The sequence below is a fragment of the Vigna unguiculata genome, chromosome 1 (genome assembly GCF_037176805.1).
Source record: "Vigna unguiculata cultivar grain cowpea cultivar isolate G323 ecotype 2 chromosome 1, ASM3717680v1, whole genome shotgun sequence".
NCBI classification, from domain to species: domain Eukaryota; kingdom Viridiplantae; phylum Streptophyta; class Magnoliopsida; order Fabales; family Fabaceae; genus Vigna; species Vigna unguiculata.
In genome coordinates this window covers 44,198,434-44,220,516 of record NC_140792.1, presented here as the reverse complement: position 1 = coordinate 44,220,516, position 22,083 = coordinate 44,198,434, and the positions used below count along the sequence as shown (strand labels likewise).

The 22,083-nt window shown below is 28.6% G+C and overlaps 3 protein-coding genes across 9 annotated transcripts; 1 reads left to right on the top strand and 2 right to left on the bottom strand.

Moving 5' to 3' along the window:
* Positions 1–664: 664 nt before the first annotated feature.
* Positions 665–1,074, bottom strand: LOC114191024 (indole-3-acetic acid-induced protein ARG2-like). Its single transcript, XM_028080165.1, has 2 exons — positions 998–1,074; positions 665–881 (listed from the first exon to the last, which is right to left on the bottom strand). Exons 1-2 carry the CDS (start codon positions 1,072–1,074, stop codon positions 665–667), a joined length of 294 nt encoding a protein of 97 aa, XP_027935966.1.
* Positions 1,075–4,827: 3,753 nt separating this feature from the next.
* Positions 4,828–11,077, top strand: LOC114184998 (U3 ribonucleoprotein (Utp) family protein). Of its 2 annotated transcripts, none has more exons than XM_028072458.2 (11): positions 4,828–5,398; positions 5,529–5,688; positions 6,100–6,590; positions 7,648–7,869; positions 8,016–8,342; positions 8,592–8,942; positions 9,023–9,103; positions 9,246–9,320; positions 9,401–9,784; positions 10,139–10,270; positions 10,501–11,077. In XM_028072458.2, exons 1-11 carry the CDS (start codon positions 5,132–5,134, stop codon positions 10,651–10,653), a joined length of 2,643 nt encoding a protein of 880 aa, XP_027928259.1. In that variant the 5' UTR covers positions 4,828–5,131; the 3' UTR covers positions 10,654–11,077. The 2 variants fall into 2 exon arrangements, with proteins under 2 accessions (XP_027928259.1, XP_027928270.1); XM_028072469.2 differs by having other exon boundaries at positions 4,829–5,398; positions 8,592–8,936.
* Positions 11,078–12,460: 1,383 nt separating this feature from the next.
* On the bottom strand, positions 12,461–15,181 carry LOC114180438 (O-methyltransferase 1, chloroplastic-like). Of its 6 annotated transcripts, none has more exons than XM_085674222.1 (7): positions 14,967–15,181; positions 14,241–14,392; positions 13,996–14,010; positions 13,401–13,531; positions 13,151–13,223; positions 12,891–13,067; positions 12,461–12,809 (listed from the first exon to the last, which is right to left on the bottom strand). In XM_085674222.1, the coding sequence occupies exons 1-7, from the start codon at positions 15,139–15,141 to the stop codon at positions 12,738–12,740; spliced, it is 795 nt and encodes a 264-aa protein (XP_085530348.1). In that variant the 5' UTR covers positions 15,142–15,181; the 3' UTR covers positions 12,461–12,737. The 6 variants fall into 6 exon arrangements, with proteins under 6 accessions (XP_085530348.1, XP_085530353.1, XP_085530360.1 ...); XM_085674227.1 differs by having other exon boundaries at positions 13,401–13,525; XM_085674234.1 differs by having other exon boundaries at positions 13,151–13,279; positions 13,996–14,108; positions 14,230–14,392; positions 14,967–15,179.
* Positions 15,182–22,083: the final 6,902 nt, after the last annotated feature.

Here is a 22,083-nt window from a genome sequence, read left to right as displayed (position 1 = left end):
ATATATTAATATAGATTAACATGAACATTAGAAATTAAAATATATTTTTTCGAGAAATAAAATAGAAATCGAAATATTTTATATAGACTAAAAATAATTATTTAAAATCTTATAAAAAAATATAAAGACTAAATCAAAACTAGTTAATTTTACATATAAATTAAAAACACGTTGAAATCAAAAAAATTAAATAACAAAGAACTGTAAATTTTGAAGTAAGAATGTTGTTTTGATAACGTTCATAAAAGGAAAAAGAAAAAAAGTTCAACGTCATCTTTCAGAGATGACTAAGGATTTAACCAAATAAAAGTCTCCTTATTTCCTTATTTATAAGCATACAATTATGTTTGTAGAAACGAAATAATTAGATAAAACGGTAACGTAATTTACTCTTGAAGTAAGTTATCTATTTTGACATCACATAAAGAGATAAAATCTAATAAAAAAAAATAGCAATCTATTATTAATTAACGACAAAATGAAACTAAAATCTTTCATCCTTTATTGAAAAAATATAAAATCTAATAAGATTACAAAATATTTCAATTGTGATCAGCTCCTATTAGTGGTGATTCTGAGAATTTCTAAAACTAAAACTAACAAAAACACTTGATCAAACTAAAAATTAACATAGAAGAAACAAAAAACATAAAAAATGTTGAGATTACGAAGATGGTTTGTTGAACTTTTTGGGCAAAAGCTTAGCACGCAATTCAGCAGGATCAACCTCATTGATGTGAAGAGGTTTGTAGAAGCCAGTAAGAGGATCTGGGAACCACCAATCGTTCTTCTCATTCAACACTTTCTCTTCCTCTGACTTTGGTTCCATTTTGCTGTTACTAATGGAACCTGCAACTTTTGATGCAGCAGCGTAACCACGTCTGTTTCGTACCATCAAAAATCAAATTATTATATGTTGTTCCAACAAAAACTGTAATTTTTCCGAAACCTGATAAAAAACAAATCAAAATAATATGAAACACAAATTGAGTAGTACCTAATGGTGCGACAGTTTGAAATTTCTTTCATGACGAAAGAAGAGAAAAGTTTAACAGTGGTGAAAGATGGAGCCATAGATTAGATGCTGTTGAAAAATTCTTCAATGTGAAACTATGGCAACGGAGGAACAAAGAACACTGAACAATTCTTTATAAGCTCTCTCTCTCGAGTTTCTATGGTGAAGTGAAGAGAGGAGTCATTATTATATAGGGCACAAAATTGGATCTTCTATTTTTTCATAACAATCAAATTCAATCTATTAACTAATTTTTATGAATTGATTCGATTGATTTGTAGAAATATTATATCTAAATAAATATTTTCATCTATCTTTATTTATTTTTGAGGAAAATCCAATCAATTTTATATCTATTGACAAATTTTGTTAAAATTAATATTTTAAATTAAAAAAAATGTATTTTTTATTAAAATAAAATTTACAGAAAGACTGAATTGTGAAGAAGTTAATACCATAATCAATTAAATATTAATGGGACAGATCTTGAAAAATAGAGATCCATAAAATGTAAAAGTATTTTATTTGTTATTTGTGAATGTATCGATTAATATTCATTTGTGATAGACAATGTCTGGTATAGATATAGGAATGTTTCAAAAAGATATTTGGACGGAGAATCAATTATAATTCTAATTTTATAAATTTGATTATTAATATTAAAACTTTTATATATACTAATGAAAATACAGTTGTTGTCAAATCTATATATTCGAATTTTTAATCTTTATAAAAATTTAAATTGAGATTACTAGAATTTATTTTCGAAATATATAATTAATTTAAAAATAGTTACTAAATATAAAATTAAATATAAAATTAGAAAAATAAAATCCATTATATATTATATATGTATATAAGAAAACAAACTACTTTGGAAAATCCCAATCTTCTCCTATAATAATAATAATTATTATATTACAAATTATTATTAATATTATTATTATTATTAGATATTGTTATAGTAATATTATTATTGTTATTTTTTATTATTATTATGAGATATTATTATAATGATATTATTATTATTATTATTATTATCATTGTTATTATTATCATTAGACACAAATCTTACTTTTGTTTATTAGGAGAGTATATATCAACTACTTGCAATTTTTTATTTATTGTGTTGTTTATTTATTTATTCATCTAAATATTATTTGAATTTAAAAATTAATTACTAAAATTAGTAAAATGATAAAACTGAAAAGTAATTTTTTTTATATAAATAATTATTTAAATTTAAAAAATAATAATTAAGAGGATAAGATAATAATTAAGGGTAAAACTGAAAAAATAAAATGTAAACACAAAAGAAAAAATCTTCTTTATATCTTTTTATATATAACTATCGAAAATACAGACGCCACAACGTATTTTTTAATTTTCATACAAATTTGAGTTAAAATTAATAAAATATATATTATTAGTTTTAAAATAGTTTTTAAATATAAAATTAGAAAAATAAAAGACGTGGATAAAATAGTTTTTAAAATAACTGTTAAATATGAAAACAGTTTTTAAAATAAGATAAATTATTTATCAAATAATTATTTTTTAAAATAATAATTAAGAATAAAACTGAGATAAGAAAACATATATAAAAAAAGATATTTTTTCGTAAATTATTATAGATTATATATATATATATATATATATATATATATATATTTAAAATGTGATATGATACTTATTTATAGACATGAAATATCGAGGTAATCATATTTGTTTGGGTGTTATGAGAACACAATATATTAGAAGATTTGGGATATGTTTCCTTTTCTACAATAACAGTGTTTTACACTCAAACTTAGCTACTATATTTACTCAAACTGAATCTCTAGTGTACAATTAACAGACTTATCTACAAAGATAGTGTTCGTTTTTTTTGTTAACAATACATAAAGAATATATATAGTTCATGTAATTATTGTTATATCTATATTTATATATAAAATACTTTTTTTGTGTTATTTTTTTTGTATTATTATTTAAATGAAGAAACTTTTAAATTAAAATAATAACTTTATCTTTAAAATAACTTATTTTAAATTTAATCATTTTTTATTTTGATCAAAATAGAATATTTTTCTAAAAAAATAACGCATAAAATAAATAACAACTATTTATAATAAAATTATATAAATTATTTATATTTAACCTTATAATTATAATGATTATTTTATTATCATAAAGAAAAGTGAAAACAGATAGATTCACATATGTTTTTCCACTAATGAACTGTTCTCAGTTTTTTTCTAATTATTATCATTAATAATAGTTAATTCAATGTTAAGAATTAATTGATTATTTAATAAATTAAGAAATTGATAAAATAGTGAACACTTTTTATGATAACAAAAAATAATATATAATTATAAAAGTAAATTTAAATATGTTTTGTATTATTTTTTATATAATTTCATTAGTAGTAAAATCAACACTCCTCTTAATGGTGAAACACATGTAATTAAGGGATTAACTTTTTTGTTTTTCAAATAATAAACATGCGTTTGTTATTCATGAGTCAAGGATAATTTTTTTTTTCTTCAAAAGTGAGAGTCATTGTTAATTTCTTTTAAATACGTCTCATTCTTTAAAATAAGAAAAAGATAAAGAAAGACTTTGCAACGAGAGATTTTCACAATGAAAGTTAACTAGTATAATATTAAGAAACTAATAATATTATTAAAGTGCATACCTGCACACTTGAAAATACACAACTATTAATAACAAAGATCTTTTACAAAATTTATTAATTTTTTTTTTCATCCATTGAAATACTCTCACATATGTATTATGTGTATTATCAAAAGTTTTTGAACATTAAAAAATATTTTTTCTAATAACAATGGTACGTTGTTTTGACTTTTTAAAAGTATAAGCAGAGAAGGAAACTCAAAGGAAAGTATAATGAATGATATTTTTAGAAGAGAAGGTACTTCAACAGAAACAACTTAAAGCAAAAATGAAAAATTAAAATTAGATGGACATGACATGAGAGAACAAAGATGGAATCAATTAGAATATTGTGATGACTGCATGAATAGAAAAATTATGACGTAGTTATGATGAGTCATCAATTATTTATGAGTTGAATCTAGCTGTGTTTTTTACCCAACTCAAACTTGTTCACTGTTGAGAGCAAAAGCAAGGCATGAATAATTTGGCACAATTAATAGTCAAAAGGCATCTGAGTCCCAATATGAGGAACCTTCTTCAATTCGATGCGGTGTGTTTTGTAGGTCAACCAATCAGAATTCAACATTTCAGTGTGCTTCATGTTCCTTCTCTCATATGTCTCACCAAATGGGAAAGACTATAATCCAAACTCAATTTATCTACATTAGTTTTTCATTGTATATTCAATTTATTATAAAATAAATAATTATTCTTTTATATTAAAAAACAAAAATTATTCATATTTTCAATTTTAAAATTTTAAAATCCATACCGTTATATAAAAAATATATTACTTGATAATATTTTTATGATTTATTTTAATTAAATATTTCTATACTTTAATAAAATAAATAATTGAAATAATATTTTATTTTAAGTTAATTTTTTATTAAAAATAAAATTATATATATATATATATTAATGTAATAAAAATGCGAATCCATACTAATGCTTACAATGATAGCACATGTTTTGATAGATGCAATATAAAAATCTAAAAGGGCCAGTGGTGAAAAAAAAGGCCACACCTACAATTTTCGGGCCATTTCTTCGTACACCCTCTAAATTTGAATTTCCCTATTTCACCCTTATACATTTATAAGTTATAATAACATTAAAAAGCTAACCTTCACCCCTCTCTCGTTCTTCGTTCTTTCATCCTACGCCAAAAGTAGGTATCTTCACTCACTATTGGAACCCTCGCCGTTGTGCACCGATTCTCCGACGAATCCAGCTGATTCTTCCAGCTCACCATCGTTCACTTCGCAGAGGCCGGCTTCGCCACCTGTGCAACCGTCCACCAGGGCCACCGCTTCTCCGACGGAGGCTTGTCACTCACATCCCCGACATTAACCCGTCATTGACTGCATCTTCTTCTTCGACAGCTTCTGTTTTCGCTTAGACATTAAACCAAAACCCAAAGCAGCTGCAACCATGAAGATGATGGAGGGAGGTAAACCGAGAAATCAGAAGTCCAAGAAGAAGCAAAACTTACAACGGCAGAAGAGAGGCCCTCGTTTGCCTTCTTCTTTGCAAAAGCAGATTGACCGTTTAAACCCTACCAGTCCCTTAGACAGCGCCGACTCCGATGACGACAACGACCTTTACGAATATGAGGAAGAGAGGGCCGAAGAGGAGTCTAGAAAAAATAAGCGTTACGACCCTGTTTCCGTTAAAGATGACCTTTCTGAAGAAATTGAGGTTTTTCTTTTCTTCATCTTTTTAAACAATAATGTCATATAAACTATTGATATTATTCGTGTGGTTAACTTGCTTAAATGTTTGTCATATAAACAATAATTTTCATTCATGTCTTTACTGGTATTTTTAGGATGAGAATGTGCAATCTGATGATGAAAGTGGGGACAGTGATTACATTGGGACAAAGAGGGATGAAAATGTTCAAAGTGATGATTCTGGAGAAGAAGATGATGGGAGGCATGCAAGGATGCTACAAGCAATTACTGGTATGCCTAGTGAGGCTTTTGAAGGTGAGATTAGATCCTTTTTCCACTTTTTGTACTTTACATAAAGGATTTAGATTTATTTCTATATTAGGTTCACATTATTATATTTGACTAACTTTTTTATAGATGATTTTGAATGTATAAATCTTGATTGTCAATTTAAATAATTAGTAATGATGTTCAATATATGTATACATGTATGTAAGTATGTATGTATATGTGTGTTTCTGTGTCCAGCATTTTGGAGAATATAAGTGTTGCCGTGTCTATGTAGTGTCTGTGCTAGATATACTCTAATTTTTGACAGTACGTGGGACGAATACTGAACCAATTTTTTTACATGAATGTTACATAGAGAGAATCCTGCTGTTTTTTTTTTTTTTTCTATCTTTCTGTTGTAACAATATGTTTTACACCTTGATAATCACAATGCAGAGAATAAGAAGAAAAAGAAGACGATGAATGACTTTGTTATCCCAGAGCTATATCCAGAGTCTGAATATAATCCTAGTCGTGAGGTTGTGGAAGGTAATGCACGCATTACCATAGAGGACCTACTGAATCCTCTTAGTGAAAAGCCCACTTATGCAAAACTTCGGAAGAGAGAGCTTCAAATTATGAAGAACGCCAGAACTGTCCATGCACCACTTTCAAAGGCAGTTCAAGCAAAGGTTGAGAGGACAGCAGCCTATGAAATATCAAAGAAAGATGTCAGCAAGTGGCAGCATATTATTCAGAGAAATAGAGAGGCTCCAACTATTTTCTTTGATGAAAATGTGAATCTAGGATTTTCAACTGTAGGAGCAATAGCTTCTGAATTTGAACCCAGAACTGAATTTGAGAAGAAAATGGCTGCACTAGTTTATGATAATGAACTTACCGATGCTTATAAAAATGATGGTTCTAAGCTTCTTGAAATGAACAAGGTATGAATTCTGTTAACATAGTTAATAATTGAATTTGATATTACTGGTAGTAGCTGATCATGGAATTCGGAATCTGATTGAACTTTCCCTTTTCTGATTTCATTTTTATTTTCCTTTTCTGTTGTATGATATCAATGTTGAAATGTCTTGCTAGTCATTGGTGAAGGTGACTTGGTTGTGGTTGGCATACATGAAAGCATTTTATTTTAAAACAGCCAAACTCAAATTTGTTTATTAAACTAAAGTGCTTGTATATACATTTTTTATTCTTCAAAATAGATTTTTTTTCATCCCAAAGTATTTTCCATCTGCCTACTAAGATTAAAATGTTAGCTCAAACTAGCAAACTAGCTGGCATGATCGAGGGGGAACTTCAATGGCAATTTTTTCGTGACTGAACTGATTTATTTGTGTGGGTGGAGGTGTCAAGGGGATTTGTTTCAGTGATGTGCTTAAATAAGGTTGGATACGTTGGAGGTGCATGATAGATTTTGGAAAAAGCAGCAACTTCTTGTTCAGTCCCACAAGTATTATGACTCTCCCTACACCGTAGACTTGGATCGGGCTTGTTCATAAAAGTCAACAATAAGTTCTCATTTTTTAATCAATCTCACCACATTCAGTATTCCTATTTTTTCACCTTCTTACTGTACCATGTTGAAAAATCTAATAACTTGGATGAAATAGAATAACAACTCATTTTGTAACATTCCAAACATGCATGCATCACTTCTACCTAAAAATAATAATGGGTTCCTGCATGCACACTCATAAGCTGAAATAACACTTATGATTCTGGTAGCTACATGGAGGTAGACAAAATCCTATGTCCCAGCTAGAGTGATGTTATCCCAATTTTAGTTTTAACTTCTAAGTTCCATTCAATGTGTCCATGTGTGCCTGTTGGAGTATAAGAATAAACTGAGCATTCAATTACAGCTTTGAAAGTCTGTTTACTGAATGTTCTTCTTAACCCTTGTTTCTAATGCATATGTCAAGAAATTATTGATATACTGCTCCTTTTCAATTGTTTTATGTGGTTAACTATGTCTGATAGGTATCTATTGAAGATGAGAAGGAAAGACGAAATCGGATTGCTAAAATGCGGAGCCTTCTTTTTCGTCATGAATTGAAGGCAAAGCATATTAAAAAGATCAAGTCTAGAACATTTCATCGTTTGTTGAAGAAAGATAGGTTAAAGGCAGAAGCTTCTCAGATACAAATGGACCCCGAAGCTGCTAAAGAATACGCCATGAAACGAGAGCGAGAAAGGGCCGAGGTATATCATCATTTCTAAAGAAATAATAGCTCAAGATATTTTTCTTAACAAATGCAGCCTACCAAGATATAATGTATCTTCATGATTAAAACAGGAAAATTGTTTCTATCAATCCCTTTCTCACTTAAAATTTCAACTTGGTACAGGAACGCATGACTCTAAAACACAAAAACCAGAATCGGTGGGCTAAGCGAATTATACAACGTGGCTTAAATAGCCAAGATGAAGGAACACGTGCGGCTATAGCTGAACAACATCAAAGACATGCTGAATTGACTAGAAAAATGCACTCTATGAAGGATAGCAGCAGTAGCAGTGAAGATACCAGTGATGAGGATGAAAATGAAAACTCTGCTGGTTCTGATCAGGAGAGGGCTTACAAACTTTTGGGAAAAGCTAGGGATAAAACTATGAAAGTGTTGGAGGAAGAGGATGAAGTTCCCAAATCAGGATTGCTTTCGTTGCCTTTTATGGTAGCACCCATTCCTGCTCTCTTCCCTTTCTTTTTCTCTTAAGGAAATATCTGTGTAAATGTTATTCTTGTTCTTAATACTGTGAATAAATACTCAATTATTTTAACGTGAATTATCTTGTTGAATGAATTGTGTTATCTTTGCTATGTTAATTCTGTTTTTATATATACTCTAGTATTCAATATAGAGATTGAAAATTGTAGTTTTTCTTATTGATTTGTGGTCTTCCTTTGATCTGATCTGATGTAGAGGCGCGGATTGGAGAAAAGAAGAGAGGCAGCTGTTGAAGAAGCTAACCTTGCTTTCCAAGAATATGAAGATTCCTTGAAAAAACTGGAGAATTCTGGTGGCTTAGAAGATCCAAAAGCTGCTTCTTCCAGTGGCAGAAGAGTATTTGGACCAGCCAAAGCTCAAACATCACATACCAGTGTTAAGGTAAAATCAGATAACAGCTATGGTGGCAGTGATAGTGAGGATGACTTGGGATTCGGCAAAAGTGGCAACTTGGAGAATATGGGAAGTCACCATTTGCATAACAAGGATTCGGTTGTAATTCAAGAAGACACTGATACTCACAAGGAGTCTTTGGTGAAGGTGATGGTAATCTTATTTTGTCTTTTTTCTTATATTGATGTCTTTCTCAATGGATGTGATACATTTAATGCATTTTTTGTTCACAGACCATTGATGATATTATTGAAAATCCTGGTCCAAAAACTACATACGAAGTTTCCATATTTGTGTCAGATCAGTGGAAAAAGGTTCAAGTGCTCTTAATATATATATATATATATATATATGTATATATATGTATATATTTTAATTTGTTTCTTTTGTTAAAGAAATATATTTTCCATTTATGAAGTGGCTGTTCTGTTGCACTTACGTATTTGTGATAAGCAGGCAAAGAACAAAAATGAAAACACTACTATCAAGAAGTCTCCAAACCTTACAGGGCCAGTTAGGCAAAATAAAAAAGTATAAGCTCTTTCTATTTTGTTAAGAGTATAAAGCGTGTCCTTGGTTTAGCCTTTAATTTGATCCTTTTTATATCTTAGGATGCTGAAAAGGAAATTGGAGAGGATAGTGATACCGATAGTGAAGGACAGATGGTGGATGGAATTCTGTCTTCTGTTTCTAAAGTGCCTTATGAACTTCCTTCTCAAGAGGAGCTCATTCGGCAAGCGTTTGCAGGGGATGATGTAGAAGGTGATTTTGAAAAGGACAAGCAGGAGATCCTCGAGGAAGAAAATCCTGAGCCAGAAAAGCCTCTGTTACTTCCTGGCTGGGGCCAGTGGACACATATACAGGAAAAGAAAGGTTTACCATCTTGGATGCTGAAAAAACATGAAGATGCCCAGAAAAAAAGGGCAGAGGCCCTCAAAAAGAGGAAGGATGCTCAGCTAAAAAACGTGATTATATCTGAGAAGATAGATAAGAAGGTTAGTGTCATTATATACAAGGTTTTGAACTTTCCGTATTCTTTTCAATGCATTCAACAATTCATATTCATATTAGAATTTTGTGGAGTTATTTGGATTGTCATATAATATTTCTCATTTTGACTTGTATCAACAGTAATGTTATTAATAGGTATTATCATTATTATAAGTTGTAGTAAAATTTTCATTCCTACCTCTTTAATGAAGACTCCTTTTTTTATTATTTGGTATTATCTTGCTTAAAATTTTCATTTAGTATATATTTATGCTCAAATTCTAGTTCCGTACCTATGATTTTGTGGGTCAATTAATTTGTGTTGGTTTTAACTCTGTACTTCCTTTTGGATATGGCAGGCTGAAAAACTGCATACTAAATCACTGCCTTTCCCGTTTACTTCCAAAGAGGTGTTTGAACAGAGCATGCGTGTGCCCATCGGACCTGAATTTAATCCGGCAACTGCAATTGGTCCTCTTAACCGACCCGAAGTAAGTACTTCATTAATATTCTTGACGTTTTCCTGTGTCGAAAAGAATCACGCTGTGTAGCTTTTGTTTAAAGTAATTGAAAATAGTATGTAGATGATGGTCTGGCGTACCCTTGGTGAGGGAAAGACCTTTGTTTATCTGATACTGTTTGATTCTATTTAGGAAAAATACTCTAAGATGAATGTATCTTTTGTAGCCGTTTTGTAAGTATATTATTGTTCCATATGCAGGTGGTGAAGAAAACAGGCGTTATAATAAAACCAGTGGAGTTTGAAGACATGAATCCTCATGAAAAATCAGAACAACGGAGTGGTGATAAGCGAAAGTTTAAGAAAACTAGTGACAAACCCGTGAAAAAGGCGAAAGTGGGAGGAAAAAAATAATGGACACTAGTTTTGGTTCTGATCCATCTATTTAAATATTCTCACTTTTGTCTTTCTTTCGGAGAAAGACGATAAACATTTTTGCAGGCTAAAAGAAAAAGGTTAAGATAAAAAGAAATAGAAAGGGAGGAGAATTTAGTAGCTCCGGAGGCTTATGGGATGCTAGAAAGGGTAAAAAAAATAGAAGAATTAGAAGAGTTAATGTTGTATTTTTGTGGGGGTGTTTCCCCTTAAATATTATCATTGTCCGGTTTAATTATTTATTATTTTCACATCAACGTAAATGTTATTTATTTTGTGCCCGATATACAGCAAGTAGGTGTTCTCGTAAGGTTGTGGAAAAGAATATGATATTTATCTTTGACACGTTTGTTTCCCAAGAAACCCTTCAAATTTCATTATTGTAGTCTTACCTTTTCTGTTACATCCTCCTTTCTGAGTTATCTGGCTTTTCTCTGAAGATGCACTCTAGCACAGCATTTCACTTTTATATGATTTATACATTTATAGCACATTTTATATTATCATTTAAAATTTATGTAATAGAAGATATCTAATAACAGTGTATTGGAAAATGTATTATTATTTTTCATGAAAGGCACACCATTTTTCTTGTTTACTCGGTCTTTTAACGTATTCTAATTAAAGTGAGTATATTTTAAGTACTTCAAAAACGAGCATTTAATAATTAGTTTTTTCTATGCTATGAAATAAAGGAAAGTATTATCATTTTTGCAAGTATGAATAATACTAATGACGATAGTAATGTTTTAAAGCTTTTTTAAAATTTAATTTGTATTATTAATAATGTATAACTTTTTTCAAGAAATGTTAAATAGAAAATACTCTAAAAATTTCGTTGTGTTCATTGAATGTCACAGTGAAGAGATTTTGTATACAAAAGTTGTACAATTGTAATGCATATAAAACTCTTAGCTAAACATTGTACAAATGTTACACGAAAGTTCAAAGCTTTCATGTCGACAATATTTATATTCAACTTAAATTAGATTTTTCCCTGCTGATAAAAAAGATTATTTTCCTAAAATATACCTGCTGTATCGTCTACAAAGATAACTGGTTTTACTAATTAAAGTGTTAAACATCATTTATTATTCGTCTATGAAATTAAAAAAATAAAAAATAAATTCTTATGACATCATATATATACATATTCTTATAGTCACTCCAAATGTTTAAACAAAAGATGTTTAAAGTCAATGAATTATACTCATTTGAAACAATTGCTATTGTTTGTCAGTTACAGTGGTGGTAAATCAGTTGAACAGTGGTGTCACTGTTTTGGTAAATCTATTCCATGAAATTTTAAACAACTCAAACAGTTCAATAATCACACAGAATGATGTTCCGAAACCATGAATGCGAATTGCTCAGTCGTATTCAGGGAGTCATGTGGTGGCAGGTGACCTTTGGTTGAGTGAATTCAACCTCCCCCATTTATTAATAGGACGAGTTTTCGTTGTTCACACCAAGTTCTTATATGTTGACTATTGCTTTGTTTCATTATTCTCCAACAACCATAGTTTTAAACCGTAAATGGGCTGCTGGATCATACTTACGCTGCTTAAGTGGTTGGTGGTGGATCGCTTTTATTGTCTTTCCACTTTTATTTTCTTTGTAGATGTGAGCACTGTGCATTGACTCGCTATGTCTAGTACATATGGAGTTAAGTCACACTGAGATATCTGTCATACTCTGTAGCCCAATCAAGTTTGGGGAGCACACATTTATAGGATAAGGTGTCTAATTCACACATGTGTAGACAATTTTGGCCTGGCACTAGGACTCATTTATGAACTTCTAACTTTATAACCATTTGAGATCATCCATTTATGATGAAGCTTACTGATGTCCAAATACAACCAGCTAATGTGTTTTATTATTAATAATTTCTATCAGCTCAGCGAAGCTATATTAAACTTAGTTCATAACTGCACACTCCTTCAAAGATATACAAGCATACCATGAATTGTCAAGAGGATAATGCCACGAAGTTCAAATCCTTGTAGCAATAGAAGTATCCTTTGAGGCTAATTAGGGTGAGATGAATCTTACATGCTTGCCTATAACTCTTCAAAACCGTCTTCGTCACCTTCATTCTCTATCCTTTGAAATTCTCTTCTCCATGATTCCATCTACCATAATATCAGTGCCTTGTTATGCTTTATTCACACTACTGCACAATACCATGTAAATCTGAATACAAAGTGTCTCACCTGATCATCAGAATGTAACAACTGTTCTGCAGCAAACAGTATACTATTATTGTGTCCCGATGCAAAATCTTTACCATAACTCTCTGCAATCCCTTCATAGTTGATCACTTCCACCCGAAATCCCTTGCTCATGAATAGTTTATCCACCCTTTGCCTTATATTGGACCGTGCATGAGACTTATAAAATATTTCTTTTTGCTTTCTTTTGCATGGTGAAGAAAATTATTTTAATAGATTAATTAAATTATTAATGCACTAACCTTTATTTCCGTGTCTGTCTCAGCTAAGCAGGAAGGAAGCTCTCCCCAAAAAAGTGATCCCTTCATGGCCAAACTGCTAATCATTGACAAAACCTCTTCAAAATTTGCCAGTGTCATCACTGGAAATCCCTGAGCAAAAATAAACCTACGTGACTAAACTCTCAAGCAAAAACTCCCTCTTACCCCAACACTAACTTTGCTTTTGATTTCGAGAGTTTACTAATCGCAAGAAAAATGAAGGATTAATTACCTGCAGGACCCATATGCTTGGTCTACTACCACTGTAGCCCTTAAATTGCATAGCCTGCTCCATGTCAGATGATTCCAGTGGAATATGACACAATGTGCAACCTTTGGGCATCTTAGCCCCAGCATCTGAAGCTTTAAAAAAAGACAATTAGATATTTTCATCTCAGTGAACGCACAATACAAAATAAAAGAACAACTCTTGCATCCTTATCTACAGGCTTTTGTGACGCACAACTCTTTCAACCAAGCAACTGGTTTTTTTGAACTCTTAATCAGAATGATGAAGTCCATATAAAACAGTTTCCAATAGGATTTGATTCTCTCCTAAGCTTTTCCCTTAATGAAAGAGAAATAGACAAATACTTCATTTCACATATTGAGGTACTATGTGTCTAGCTTTCTCTACGTATGCTGTAACCATTTGAAAATACTTACCTGACTAAGAGAATCCAAATCCTGACCATCTAGCTTGCATGTGTACTTACCAGGTTTTAGACTCACACTATTGTCCCTATAATAAACTTTGCTCCATGATACTTATATTTGACAATGATAACGCTTAAAGGATTATCATCCACTAAATCAACAAATGTCACCTTTAAGCTTCTCAGCTGCAAATTGAAATACAATTTCAGGAGATATGTCAAATATTATGGTCGAAGTGGGCCACTGAAGTCTGTATGGTCGTGTATCCATGACATCAAAAAGACTAGCTACATTTAAGGAAAATCCATATCAAATTATGCAATATCATCCAAATAATTACCGAAGTACTTAGTGAAAAATAGTAATTTAAGAGGATATAGGATTATTCTGAGAAACATACACACTAAGCAATTACCTGTTTTATTCCATCAATAAGACTAACTGTATGAAGCAGCTTATCATCAATGAACTTGGCTACAAGACAGTAGGGATGCACGTCCTGAATCACATCCTCGGGAGTATTATCAGGGACAAAACAACCAGCATATGGGTATAGAAAGAGAGGCTCTGCACTTGGGAACAAGTGATACTATGAAACGTGTTGATCTTGTACACCACGTGAGACGACAAAATGAAGCATCTAAATAACAACGCTTTATTATTTGCTTCGCAAGATGTGATATATGCAAACACACACATAAATAGAGAGAGAAAATTATGATACATACACACCTTCCTAAATCAAACACTCCATCAATGCCTACTATTGTTCTGTCTCCTTTTTTCTCGACAGATCATATCATCACCTATCATAACTACATTTCTCGTTTCTTTTTTCCTCCCTCGATGTTAAAAAGCATTTGATGTCCACCAATCCTTTCCCAACAGTGAACTCAAACAACCTACGATGAATGGTGGCAATAAAATGCTAGCTTAGCACGTTGAACCTACAGTTACCATTTATTGGACCATTTTATATAAAAGACAAATGCTTTCGTACTTTCAAGCAAGAAAACTCAACCATACTCATGCATTATTATCATTCATTAAGACCCTTGAAATGCTCGATGAAATGTCTAAATGAGATAGAACTTCCTAGAGAGAACGTAATAGATTGAAAAGGAGAGATGGGCTAATTTGCCTGGTCGAAGAGATTCGCTGTAACGAAGAGAAGCAGAAGCAGTGGCAGAAAGAAGTAATGGGTCATTGTCTCGGCTGAGTTTTGCAATAGAAACACAAAGTTTCCTCTTCGAGGTGCATACGGGTGAGGGAAGTTTATTAATACAAGTTACAGGAAAAGCTTCAGCAAAACCCATCAAGCATTTCAAAAAGGATAAGGATTTAAGACTTTAAAAACGCATGCTTTCAATATGTTGGGTCATTTGATTCGCAAGTTAGATGTGGATAATAATAAAAATATGTTTTATTTATGTTATTGAGTTTATGCAATTAACTTTTAGTTAGTTTCATATTAAACTCATTTTTGTAAATAAAAACCAAACAAAAGCATGTAAAATAATTATGATTTAAATTAAGTTATTGGGTTAATGTAGAACATCATATTGAAAATCAAATCGAACTTCAAACATCGTGACAACATTAAACATGATTTTGTAATGCTATTAAATTAGCATGTACCACAAACTTCAGGACGCAATGTACTCACTGGTAAAAGTTTTTTTTTTAATCGATTTGATCAAATTTTGAGCTAATGTAAAATTTTAGCTCATTGATGTTAAATTCAAATCTTAAACATGAATTCATATTACATATTTGAATATTTGAAAGTAAATGGATGATTAAGAGTGGTGGTTTTACTCCATTCAAATAAATTTATCTAAAGAATGTTTACATATATTCAAGGTTGAATTACTAATTTCCTTTTTATAATAATTTTATAATTTATTTTAATTCTTATAATTTTTTTATTGAATTGAATTTCAATGTTTATAAAATAATTAACAGAAAAAATTAAATTAACTATTTAACAATAATTAAAAATCAATTAAGCAAACAAAAATATAAAAACTTAAATAAAGTACTAATTAAGTCTAGAGTTACTAATATTCCTTGGTCTCATCTCTCATTTCAAGTTAAATTTGTACAGGAGACTAAGACAATAGATATGTATTTGAATTTTGATAACTAAATAGAACTTAAATAACAATATTTTATAGTTTATTTTACAATAACGATGACAAGGCGGGTAGTTTATTCACGCTCTAGTCCATTTCACATTTTGTTTGCAAAACCAAGTCGAGTTGGCTCGTCCTTTATAAGAAATGTGAGTTAATTTATTACGTAATGTTTTATTTATTGTTTGCACATAAGCTCTAGACCCGCATAAGAAATTATTTGTTTTTTAATTTTTTTCTTTTATAAGATACTAAGAGGTAAAAATTTAATTCTTTATTTTTATTTAATTAAATTAATAGAAACAATGACTTTTATAAGTCTATCTTTTGAAATAAGTAATATTAATAATTTTATAATTTCTAATTTTTTAGTGTAAGCCTATTGAAAATGAAGGTGACTTTCTGAAACAAGGAACAAAAAGTAAATGAAAGAGCTATTTTTAAATGAACTAGATGTGAATGAACAGGCTACTTTTTAAATGAATTGGAAGAGGAATGCGAGTCTTTTATAAGAAAAACACACATGTTATGATCATGTTTTTGAATATTAGAAATTTAACTCAATGTATCGACTACATGAACCAAATACAGACTAATTTATCATTGATCCACGAGAGATGTAGTGTGAATTATGCAAGGTGGGTCTAGACACACACAAAAACTAAAATACTCAAATTATCTCACATTTTTCTTACAAATTTGTGACCAACCCACATTGCGTGTCCCACGTTATCATCCTAATTTTTCAAGATGCAAATGTAATATTTAATTAATAATTGTTTCCTTAATATAAAGTAATTTTAACATATTTGTATAGAGTATACAAGTTAATTTAATTATTTTGAAGAACTATTAATGTATTGAATTAATCTATATTATTAATTACTTTTAAAATGAATCACCTTGTTTATTAGTACAAAATACATATGCTCTTAATACTAAATGAGATAACATAAAATTATATGAAAATCTTTCAATTTATCTAACCATTATAATAATCTTGCATTTGTTATTATGCTAAACTAGCACAACCAATAATATGATATATGTAACTTTTTATTTTTTTTTAAATCTATGTATAAATTAATTTTATTTAATTTTACTTTCTTAAAACTTTTTATGATAGTCTATATTAAAGTAAAAGTTATTCTGTTGGTAGAACCAAATCAAATTTCATCCATGCTAATAGTAAAGAGAATATCTAGTTTTTTGTGTAAATATATTTTTATCCATTTAACTAATTTTAAAAACTACTCAATAAAATAAACATAATTTCTCCATATCAACAGCAATATACATTGAATTTAACTTTTAAAAAATATAGTATATAAGATACAAAGTGTATATTATTTTTTACTATTATTTATAATAAGGATATTTCAAAATATATTAAAAAATTAGAATATTTCAAATTCAGAACTATCTTTATGTTAGTTTTTGACATTAAAGAAAATAATAATAATAAAGATAAGCTATTCATTCAAATTATGACTTCATACATTAAGCAAAAAATAGCAATACGTATATTTTAGTTAAATAAATAAACAAATAAAGTTAACAATGATATTAGGTTTTAATTTACTAAAAAGAACACAATATAAAATTCAAATGTACAAAGTGGACTATGATTCTGCTAGTACTGTTAGTTTGACTTTTGTGAGAAGTATTTAATGAAATGAAAACGATAATTCATATACTTGCCTCACAGGCCTAAACTCTTTAAATCAGAAAAGTTATATTATTGAATTCATTAAGTGATTCCAACTAATTTGAACATATTTTTTTTTTCCAGAAATTCTTTTATTTTATGTTAGTAACTATCTTTATATGTAAATTAAAGGCAACCACCCTATGTGTTTTCGTTTCTTGTATGGAAGATTTCAGTGACTGTGACGTGCTACACATAAATAGGGCCTGCGATATTTAATAATCATAATTATTTTTCTAGGTATTTAACTTTTTGCCAAAAAAAAAATGTAATCTTTGTAATTTGTAGTATAGTTGGCTAAATATTTTAATAAATTTAAAAAAAAATAATTGATATTCAATATACAAAGGTGAAAGTTTTTTTTTTGTTAAAAATAGTTTTAAAATGTTTAAAATATAACAATACCTGTTTAATAAAATTTCTCCTTTTAGAAACATTAAAAAATTGAAAATATAATGGTTTATTTGAAAATTAAAATTAATTTATATTTAAACTATTTTGTAAAAATCACCTTATATAAATTATTGAAGTATGTATCTCTCTCTTTTTCTGTATAAGTTAATTTTACCTTATATAAAAAATCTTTTTCAAATTTTGTCTCAAACTATTTTCGAAAAATTTGGTGACATGATTAATTGTTCTTAAATAGGCTAGATGTATTACGCAAAGCCAAATTTCTTACTCGTTCCATTCTTCTTACTTTCTTTAGTGTTATTAATAATATAAAAAAAAAATCTTTTTGCAAAATTATTTCCACACTTGTTTTCAAGTTTTTTTATTTTTTATTTAATTTCAATTTGTATCTCTTTCTATATCAAATTATACAAGATTCAATCTTACCCAAACACATTTTAATAAATGTCTTTTTGCTATAAAAGTTTTGTATTTCATTTTCTGTTAATGTTTAAGCACAATATTGAATTCAACGATTGAGAAAAATATTTCTTTGGGCTAATTTAGTTCGTGACTAAGGTTTGATTATTTTTATTTTAAAATCGGTGTTGTTGCTTCAACTATTTATAGTGATTTCTAAAAGTACACAGGTAAGAGAAATGATGTTTGGTGAAGTCATTGTATATGTATTAATGTGTAGATATTGAGTAAATTTAAGTACCTATATTTATGTTGACTCAGAATTTTTGTATACTAGATTTGAAGCTCGTCTTAAATCGTTTTTGACAAACTTTGTTGATCAGTAAAATTTTAGTTTATTAAATTAAATAGTGTTCAAACTTAGTTGAATAATATTTTGAACTTTTTATATGATTAAATTGGATTATAATGGTTTATGTGAAAGTTGTGTAAGAAATAGTGACCGGAACTTTAGGTCTGAGGTGGCATGGGACCACTCAATTTTGTTTTCAAATATATAAACTAATATATAATTGATTTACATTTTCAAATTTGTATTCACCTATAAATACTTTTTTTCACTCCTACAATTTTTTTTTTTAATATTCACTATTAGAAATAGGTAAATTTGAATGATTTAAACTTCACAATAAAATAATTTATGTAATTTATGAATAGTGTACAACATGTGATTGAGATCACCTCAATCAACATGAAATAACATCATCTTAATCAGAATATTTCGATCATAATGACTTTGTTATTCAAGATGAAATTGTATACGTAGAGATATCTCTTTTGTGCACACTATATTTCTAGTTGAAAACATAAATAAAGATCAATCATAATTGATAAGGAGACTAGAGCATTAGATAAACTAGAAAAGTCCTAAATTGTTTAAGAAATGTAATTTGTCTAGATGATCTAAGTCCAACTTGAGAAAAATCCATGAGACTAGTATAAATAGCACTGTTCACGAGGTAACTATTTTGTATTCACTGTAACATTTATTATTTATTTACTCACATACTTGAGCATGACACCCTTACTTAGACATTGAAGACACGTTTACTTCATACATCTTAAAGTGCTTAGGTGTTTGGAGGAAAACACATCTCAGAGAGTAAGAAAGATGTTCAAAAGTGTTTCTTGCGTGACCTTTTTAGGGTATATCTTGTAAGAACAAATAGGTTGTTGACGAAGGTTGAAAATGTTTTGGAATTATTGTATATAAATTTATTTTTTCCAAATATCAAAAAATGTAAGGTTCATATTTATTTATATATTATCATCTTATTTTTACTTCACGTGTAATCTTTCTCACATGACACATATACATATACATTTTGAGCGTAAAACTATATATTGATGATAATCCAATAACAATTTAATAACGAATTACACAATAAATTTAACAAACAATAAATCTCGTTAGGATAGACATCAAATAATTATGATATAATATTAAAAAGGACTTTAAATTTAATTCAACTCTATAAAATTTACTAAGAAATTTATAGCAACTTGTACACTTTAAAATAATCTTATTTATAGTAAAAGTGAAATTTCTAATAATAATTTTTGCTTAAACAATAATATCTAGGTCAAAATATTGATTATATATATAAACCCTGATCACATAAAACAAAATTTGTCTCTAGTTATATTGATCGTCAAAGAAATCAACTAGCTAACAACTACTAAGAAACTTAGCATGTAAGGTTAGTAGGTGAATGTTTGGTGATCTGCAATTCCGGACGAGATTAATGCTATTCACAAGTCTCTTCTTTTTCTTTTTTATTTATTTATTTTTTTACTTTCGAATGTAGAATTTCATATTCTTCATTTATTGTTAAATTCAAACTGATAAGAAATATAATCAAAAGATGAGAGAGAAGGAATTTAATATCATACAAGTGAAATTATTGGACGAAAATAATGGTAAATATTGATTTTCAGTTCATCACTTCATGAATTTATTTTCATACAAATACCACTATTTAATCCTTTGAAATAATTCAAAAAAATATACAACTCACTCATTCAAACTTATAACTACTTGTTGGTCCTGTGCCATCACGCCTCTTTTTTAGTAATTTCAAAATAAATATTAATTTTAAAAATTATTAAAACATGATTGATTACATGTGATTTTTAAGATATAATTTTATTCAATATGTATTTTAAAAATTAAAAGTAGTGGATAAAACGTACAGTTGTACAGGAAAAAAAAATCTATGCCCAAATTTATAAAATTATTTTAATTATTATAAAAAGACAGAATAATGTGATAGTTTTGTATATCATTTTCTTTTTCGTTTTTCAAAATTAACTCCACAGTTCGAATTAATAATGCATTATTATTGTAATAGAATAATAGTATTATAATTATAAATACAAGTGTTATCGATACATTACCATGATGTGTGCATATTATTATAATATCATTGGAAGTTTCTTATCATATAAAGACATTATAGTCAGAAAAAGAGTTGATATTTTAATCGTTTATTACAAAATAAATTCTAATAACAAATCACAACAAATATGTATATATAACAATTTTTTTCATTTGTTAAAAATGTAAATATAATTAGGAATTTGTCCAAAACATGGCTGTGATGATATAATCTTGAGAAATATATATATATATATATATATATATATATATATATATATATATATATATATATATAAAGTTGTAGATTGAGATTAAATGAGACCTAAAGAAGATATTGAAATGTGATGTGCTACCACTTTACCATCATCACATTCATGACTATATCATCCATTAATTAACCAATGGAACAAGATTTCGTGCCACTTCATAAACTCTACGTGTCTCTCTAAATGAGGTTAATATCTAAATCTCAATTAACAGCTATGATTGATGCTATATGTCCTAATTTACCTAATATTAATCAAAATTATGGAATCCAATAATATTAAGCAACTGTCATATGTCATAATTCAAATTAAACAATTTCAGAAATATCATCATTACCGATCATTACTCCGATCGTTCTACACAAAACGACAAATATATCATAACATACTCTTATTTCAATATTGATTAAAAAATTAAAACAAATTTAACTATTTTTTATTTTGAATTAATAAAAATGTATATAACAAACAACATTCAAGATCTGTGCTCAAATTAGTCGGTCTTGGCAAAGAATTTTGATGCGTGAAAGACTCTAATTGTATGTACAGAAGCGACAAATATCAAGAAATTCAATAAACATAATTCAATTTCAATTCTATCAACCGCCGTAAACACATTAATATTGTAGGTGACGAGATTATAATACTATCAAATTAATATATAAAATAAATTTATATTTATTAAAAATAAAATAAAATAAAACAAATAACATTTTAGAGTAGAGAAATCACTCAAATAATTAAAAGAAAATATAAAAATAATTTCAAAATAAATAAGTTTAAAAAATGTGAAAAAATGAGCATATGCTTACTTTTTTTATATATTTTCCAAAAAGTTAGATACATAAAAATGGAGAGGAAATCACATGTAGTTTTGCAAGAAATAAAAATAGATG

Coding starts and splice junctions, on each gene's coding strand:
- LOC114180438 (XM_085674234.1), bottom strand. CDS start 15,141: ATGGGTTTTGCTGAAGCTTTTCCTGTAACTTGTATTAATAAACTTCCC. Junction 14,109..14,229: donor ATAAAACAGGTAATTGCTTA/GTGTGTATGTTT, acceptor AAATGTAGCTAG/TCTTTTTGATGTCATGGATA. Junction 13,280..13,400: donor CAAGCATATGGGTCCTGCAG/GTAATTAATCCT, acceptor ATTTTTGCTCAG/GGATTTCCAGTGATGACACT.
- LOC114184998 (XM_028072458.2), top strand. CDS start 5,132: ATGAAGATGATGGAGGGAGGTAAACCGAGAAATCAGAAGTCCAAGAAG. Junction 5,689..6,099: donor GCCTAGTGAGGCTTTTGAAG/GTGAGATTAGAT, acceptor ATCACAATGCAG/AGAATAAGAAGAAAAAGAAG. Junction 6,591..7,647: donor AGCTTCTTGAAATGAACAAG/GTATGAATTCTG, acceptor TATGTCTGATAG/GTATCTATTGAAGATGAGAA.
- LOC114191024 (XM_028080165.1), bottom strand. CDS start 1,074: ATGGCTCCATCTTTCACCACTGTTAAACTTTTCTCTTCTTTCGTCATG. Junction 882..997: donor TCAAACTGTCGCACCATTAG/GTACTACTCAAT, acceptor GGTACGAAACAG/ACGTGGTTACGCTGCTGCAT.